This window comes from Nicotiana attenuata, unplaced genomic scaffold (genome assembly GCF_001879085.1).
Source record: "Nicotiana attenuata strain UT unplaced genomic scaffold, NIATTr2, whole genome shotgun sequence".
NCBI classification, from domain to species: Eukaryota; Viridiplantae; Streptophyta; class Magnoliopsida; order Solanales; family Solanaceae; genus Nicotiana; species Nicotiana attenuata.
In genome coordinates, this window is record NW_017674840.1 from 57,073 (window position 1) to 64,103 (window position 7,031).

The window sequence follows — 7,031 nt, forward strand, 5'->3', positions numbered from 1 at the left end:
TTTGAGAACTTTTGTGCGAGTAAATTTTAAGCAAGTTATGAGTTAGCAATTTATTTGTCTGATATTCTATGATTAATCAATCACTTCTTGGTAGAAGATAACTGGTATTTTGTGATTCTTTTTGCCTTTAAATTTGTTTATGTGATTGAATATATATGTATGTTATTTTTTGAAATCAATTTGGTGCTCATTAGTAGAAAAGATAATTGGTTTGGTTAATTGTGAATATGACTCTTGTTAACTATGATTGAGATACATCATAGACGATTGTTTCGAACCTTGCTTTAGATTTCAAGGATTTAGATAACTGGTGATAGTTGCACAGTGAACTTACATCTCGGCTTTCAGAATTAGTAGAAGTTACAAACGTACCTATACAAAGGAGGAGTATGTCACCAGGTTACCTATGTAAAAGAGCAGAAGTCCAAGAACAGTTAAGGAACACAGCAACATTGGCTACTAGTTGTGAGTTCTTGAAATATTTATGCTTTCTTTCATCCTAAATAGCAGTAAATTCATGATACTTATTTCAGCTTAGTTTGGTCAAGCTGCGGTTATGCTTATCTCTCATGTTTATTGTTATGGATGATTGTTGTGTCATGGAAAATTAAAGTAAAAGTGTTTTATTAGAAACTTATTTAAAATTTATATACTAGTGGGTCTTGCATTAAGCAGTAGAATTTATTAATATTAGATTAGAGGTGTAGCCTATCAATACAAGTATAACGGAATATATCGCACTATGTTACTCTAGATGAGAATGGCTAAAAGTATATTTGACAAGCGTATCTTGTTGTCTCATCCTGCTCATGGCGTTGTTATTTAGATTTGGACACATGCCTGTCTATATGCTTGTTAGGATTTTGAAGTTTTTCTAGTAATATTTTTTTTTTAACATTGTCCTTTCAGGAGATCAAGAATTTCAAGTTTTAAGAAAAGTGCAGAGCAAGTATAAGCAACTACAAATAGTAAAAAACAAGTTGAAGCACAAGAGAGACATGTTTTCTATTATTTTAGAGTTGTTTAAAGATGTTTTCACTTGTACATGGATTCTATTCTCTTTTGTTAGGAGTTGACAACATATTGTCATACAAATTGTACATGTATATTCTTGTAATATGACTAGTTCTTTGTAATTGACTATGAAATTTATATGGACACATATTATTGTGTCTTTTCAGATGTGTCTATATGCCTAAGCCCTGAAAGATTCGATTTGATTGTTGTGGAAAACTAATAGACAACTAGCGAAGGTTAAAGAACTTTTAGTGATTGAATTTGTTGTCGTAATTACAAGATTTAACGACCGGAATTACAAGCAGCGAAGGAAAATTTGGTCGCTAAAAGGAGCTACAACGACCGGATTTCTTGTTGTCGCTAAAGGTTTTTTAACGACCGACTTGAGATCCGGTCGTAAACTTTTAATGTCGGGGCTTTTAGCGACCGGCGACGACCGGTTTTTTCGTGGCCGTTAGTGACTAATAACGACTGGATTAGGGGTTTTAACGACCGAATTTCCCCTCGCTAAAGGCCTATTTTCTTGTAGTGTATAATACTTGGCACTTTACTAGGAAACATTAAAGTTGCTATAGTTTTTAGAGCAACCACAGTAAAATTATCTCTGTGTGATTTATAGGGCACGAGTTCGGGTCTTGGAAATAGCCACTAATATTTGCATTAAGGTAAGCTGTCTATATCACATCCTTAAGGGTACGATCCTTTTCAGGACCCTACATGAATGCGGAATCCTTTGTACACTTATGAATCGTACGACTTTTTTCTTTAAAAAATTTGAATTGAAAGTTAACATTTGTGGACAAGTAGGAGATGTTTAATTTAGTTGTCACTTTAAAGCTTACTCGTGCATGGAATTGTATGAGGTTTCGGTTGGTTATCATTGCCGACTTCGTTGACAATTTTTTCCAGTTCAGCTATGGCGCCTGCGTTCTTATTAGACACTTAACTAATGGAAGTATGTTGTTCCATGAGTCAAACACGTGAAAACTCTTTTTTAAATTATTGGTGATCATAAGAGTTGAATTCACGACCGCTGAGTATTGCATTATCATGCTTAAGTATGTGACTATCTATCTTAATGCCCAATTTATTATACAAAAAATGCACATTTATTTACTTAGTTATGTGTTAATATTTCCTATCTCATCCCTTATGTTTTATATGTTGTCCGTGTAAGAAAATTATTTAGTCGAGTCACTTATTCTAAGATTATTACTCCCTCCATTCCAATTTATGTGAACCTGTTTGATTGGGCATGTAGTTTAAGAAAAAATGAAGACTTTTGGAATTTGTGGTCCTAAACAAGTTAAAAAGGGGCTCAGAGTATTTGTGTGGTTGTAAAAGCTTCTCATTAAGGGTAGAATTGTAAGTTTAAGCTAAATTGTTTTCAAATTTAGAAAGGGATAATTCTTTTTGGAACGGACCAAAAAGGAAATAAGTTCACATAAACTGGAACGGAGGGAGTAATTACTTGAAATTTTCTGATAAGCAATTTCCTAGAACCTAGAAAAAATGCAATTCAGTAACTTGTCATATATAATAGGTCAAATTACATTAATAATGTACAAAACTTTTAAACTATTTCTCTTTATGAGGCAAAGTTTGAATCAACATGAAGTTTAAAAAAGAAATGACAATATTATTAGGAATCACAATAATATTAGCACTAGGCAATATCATAATTATTTCTTGAAATTGTTGAAGCTAGCCCATTGTGTCTGTATTAATTTCTGACCGAACAGAATTTCCATAGCATATTTTCTCCATTTCTGATAGAAGGTGCTGTCTTTGATACGACTATTTACGTTTGGTGAAGTTTAAATAGCGATCATTATCAGCCAAAAGCATGTCAAGATTGAGAGCAGTGGAAACTGTCAAACCAACAAAAACAAGAACTGAAAGGGCTGAGAGAAGTAGCATAAGTCCAGCAGAAACAGGACCTTTTACTTGATGTGCATATTGTGCAGAGGCTAAGGCTAGGAAACTAAGTGGAAATGAATAAGCCCACCATGCAACATTGAACTTTCTCATTGATTTCTTGAATAGTGCTGGCCTACAGACCTATATCACATCAACAAGAAAAGTCATTAGATATTTAAAGTTTATGAGTCGATCATTCTAATTCTTTTAAGTTATTATTGTATTCATAATAATTTGTATATATTTAATGTACTTTTTAAGTCAAATATAGAATTTGGACCAAAATTGTTACGTTCAGCTAGCATGCACACACCGCCAATATGTAGGATTTCCTCATTCCATTCGCAAATTAATCAACTAAATTTAGAAAGAAGAGGTAATTAAATATAAACCAATTGTAGATGGATGTAAAAATATGGCAAGTAGTTTTAGCCGATTAAATATACCGATGTAAAATTTCATTACATTGTTATACTCCTTCTGTCCTAATTTATGTGAGGATGCTTGACTTGGCACAATGTTTTTTAGAAAAATAAAGATTTTTAAAATTTATGGTTTAAAAGCCAGAGAAATTTATGTGGCTATAGATCTTCTTATTAAGGGTAAACTGAGATGTTTAAAGTTAATTAAATTGTTATTAAATATAAAATGATGTCATTCTTTTTGGGACTGATTAAAAGAAGTTTTGAAGAAACTTAATGTGTGTGTGTGTGTATATATATATATATATATATATATATATATATGAAGGAACATGTAAATGTTTTGTACTCCATATCTCTTTCTATGGGATCGACTTTGATTGCATCACGAAGTTTAAGAAAGAAAGAAAGAAAGAAAGAACGACTTTTGAAACTTGTGGTCCAAAATATTTACTTCTTATAAGGATAAAACAAAAAGTTTATAACTCATTATTTCTAAATATAGAAAGGTATTATTATTTTTAGACACACTAATAAGGAAAGTGCATGACATAAATTGCGACAAAGAAAATACTATGATTCTAGGCCTCATTTTGTTTTTAAATAAGTACTATGTACAAGACTATTTAAAATGGGAATAAGACTACTAGATAGGTCCCTAATTATAATATAATGCATATATAGTATCTTTTGAAGCTAATATAATAAAGAAGAAGATGAGAGACTTACCAAAGAAGTGAAGAGAAATAGTGACAGAAAAAAGAGCATTCTGCATGACATATCAAAATCCCCAGAAATAGAAGCCCAAGCTAAGCTAGCCATACTAGGTGCAGCCACAAACAAAAAGAAAGAAGGTCTAAGCATAGCAGGTAAGCTATTACTACCAGATAATCTTTGATAAAGTGTAATAAACACTACCAAATAATGTGTTAACCCTAATGTAAATATACAAACAGCACTCTCTTTCCATTCTTTTTTACTTGCAACCCAAGCACCAGTCAAATTTCCCAATACAGAAAGTTGGCTAGTTGGATTTGCAACCATTGATAAAAACCTTTTCTCAGTAGTAAACCATTGTCCATATATTTTCACATCAAGAATCCCAACCGGAACGACGAAAATCCACCAAAAAACTTGGCAAGAACCAACATGTGGAATACTAAATGGTGCTGATTGTAGCAACAAAAGCCAAGAAATCCAAGGAGCAAAGAGATAGTTTACACCAACAGGATGTAAAAACTCAGATTTAACTAATGAGAAGTGAAAAATACACCTTAAAATGTAAAGAAAAGAGAGGATAATAAGGGTACAAAGGGAAATCCACCATAGTAAGAGGAAAGTAGTTGAAGGGAGAGTATGAAATAAGTGGTGAAGAGTTTGTGATTTATCTAAATGTTCAATTAGAACTTTCCATAATAAGGCTTGACCACCTAAAGATAGGCTTATTCTAAAATAGCCTGCATGTAGTTTAGTCAACAAAGAAGGAGAAGATGATTTCTTGGAAATATCTGATTTCATAGTATCATCACTTATTGTGACTTTGATTGTTGATTCAAAAACTTCTTCCCCCATTGAAATATTGGCTTAGTGCTGAATGTAGGAGAATATGGTGTATATTTGTAGAACTTAATTTAGGGCTATATATAGTGATGATTTGAAGAGTAAAAGTGCACACTCATATAATCCAAGATTAGTAAAATTAAAGCAAGATGTAGTGTGGGATCAGTCATGATCATTTGTTGGTATATAAAGTAAACTTCCTTTGTTAGGTCACTTAGGTGTATACCATTTTATTATAGTTGTTAAAAAACTTATAAAATACACTTGAGGAATTAAGGCTGCATTTATTTTTTAAATGGAAGTCTGAATCTAAACTATTCAAATTTTTATCCATTATGTGTGTTTGTTTTTTTTCTTTTAAAATCGCCTTTTTGATCTTATTGAGCTAAATCATTTACATGTTAATAGGTCTGAATATTCATATCTTTACAGAGTCTTAAAATCGTCGAAACTATATTTTTAAAGATCTTTGTAAAGGTAACTTCTTATCATTTCTAACTTATATACACATACATTAATTAATTATGGTTATTGATAAAGGTGCATATGATAGACGCATGTCATGTGTTTGTTAGTTTGATAATATTAGGTGCGAATAATTATTATTTTTTCAATTACAACAATCCTAACAAGGCATTGAGAAATCAATGTATCAGTATTAGAGATAATAATTATCTGATATTTCTTGCATGAATAACTAGGTTATTTTACAAAAAAATCCGTTCTCCATATTAGTGGAAACAGACTCACAAGTATTGGTTGACCTCATCACAACACCAATAAAAGCTACATCTTTCTCACATTTGCTAAATGATTGCAGGTTTCTCCTAAGGACAACGGATTGCTCGCCATTGAGACCTACATATAGAGAAGCTAATAGGGTAGCTGACTCCTTGGCGCAGAATGGAAAGATAAGAAGAATGATAGGAATCGATTCGGATACCCTATACATAAATTTCCTTCCCTTGCATATTTTATTTCTGTACCGCAAAGACTTGTTAGGGATTAAATAGGTTAGATTAATCCCAATTCGTAATAATCCTCTTTGAACTATTTATGCGCTTTCAATAAATGAACTTTAATAAAATAATAAAAAAAGGCTGTTTTAAAGGCTGATGAATTGGGTGCAGTTCCTCATATGTAACAAATAGATTGCTCTCTTCCTATATGCTAATTGTTGCTTTACGTTTTAAATCGGAGCCTTGTCATATATGTTTATCCCCAAAGCTTTTTTTATAATTATTCATGTCATAAATTTTGTGCTTCTTTTTCCTTTTCTTTCTTTATTAACAGAAGAATTGAAATGTAATATAAACTGATCATTATGAGTGTTGACATGATGTTCTAATTACATAGTTTAATATAATCCCTCAGCTTAAACCCATCTTCTGTGTGGTCTTCTTTAATTAGGCCAAATTGGTTATGCTTCTCAGCCACAACGATCCTTTTAACAATATAAAACACAACTTGATATTAGGTATAGAAATACTTTTAAATTGAAAATATTTAAAAGCTGTACGTAAAAGAGAGATAGGGCACTACGACGTAGTAAAGTTAAAACATGTTTATTAGCTATACATGCATGAATTCAACTAAAGCATAATTGTTTGACTTCGCACTACGTGGTTATCTTCGTTTGTAAACAAACTCGCAAAGGTTATTAAGAATGTCTTAAGAAATATTAGGAACAAGTTCATTTAATGGGAGTGAATAGCTCCATGCCATTTTTCAGTTAGCATATTAGAAAGAATAATTAATCTAAATAGTCGCTCAATCATTTGCTTAAACTAAAAACACCAGTCTAATATATATATATATATATATATATATATATATATATATATATATATATATATATATATATATATATATATATATATATATATAGGCTAAGAGAAAATAAACAGTAAATCCAGTTGGCTATTTGTGTAAACTAAAGATCCTTATTAGAAATGCAATCTTATTACTCCGTAAGGTGTTATATGCATCCCTTCTTCAAAAGCTTGGCAGTGTATAAGCATGTCAGTCCTTCTATTCCGCCCTCGTCCTGAGCATCACATACACCCCTGATGTTTTAACTTCAATGCCACACAAGATCGCGCGAGGGGGGGG

The 7,031-nt window shown here is 31.7% G+C and overlaps 1 protein-coding gene across 1 annotated transcript; it reads right to left on the reverse strand.

Annotated features, from left to right (window-relative positions):
• Positions 1–2,521: 2,521 nt before the first annotated feature.
• Positions 2,522–4,993, reverse strand: LOC109219338 (S-type anion channel SLAH1-like). Its single transcript, XM_019383773.1, has 2 exons — positions 4,089–4,993; positions 2,522–3,078 (listed from the first exon to the last, which is right to left on the reverse strand). Exons 1-2 carry the CDS (start codon positions 4,929–4,931, stop codon positions 2,815–2,817), a joined length of 1,107 nt encoding a protein of 368 aa, XP_019239318.1. The 5' UTR covers positions 4,932–4,993; the 3' UTR covers positions 2,522–2,814.
• Between the last annotated feature and the right edge of the window lie 2,038 nt (positions 4,994–7,031).

Coding starts and splice junctions, on each gene's coding strand:
- LOC109219338 (XM_019383773.1), bottom strand. CDS start 4,931: ATGGGGGAAGAAGTTTTTGAATCAACAATCAAAGTCACAATAAGTGAT. Junction 3,079..4,088: donor TATTTCTCTTCACTTCTTTG/GTAAGTCTCTCA, acceptor GATGTGATATAG/GTCTGTAGGCCAGCACTATT.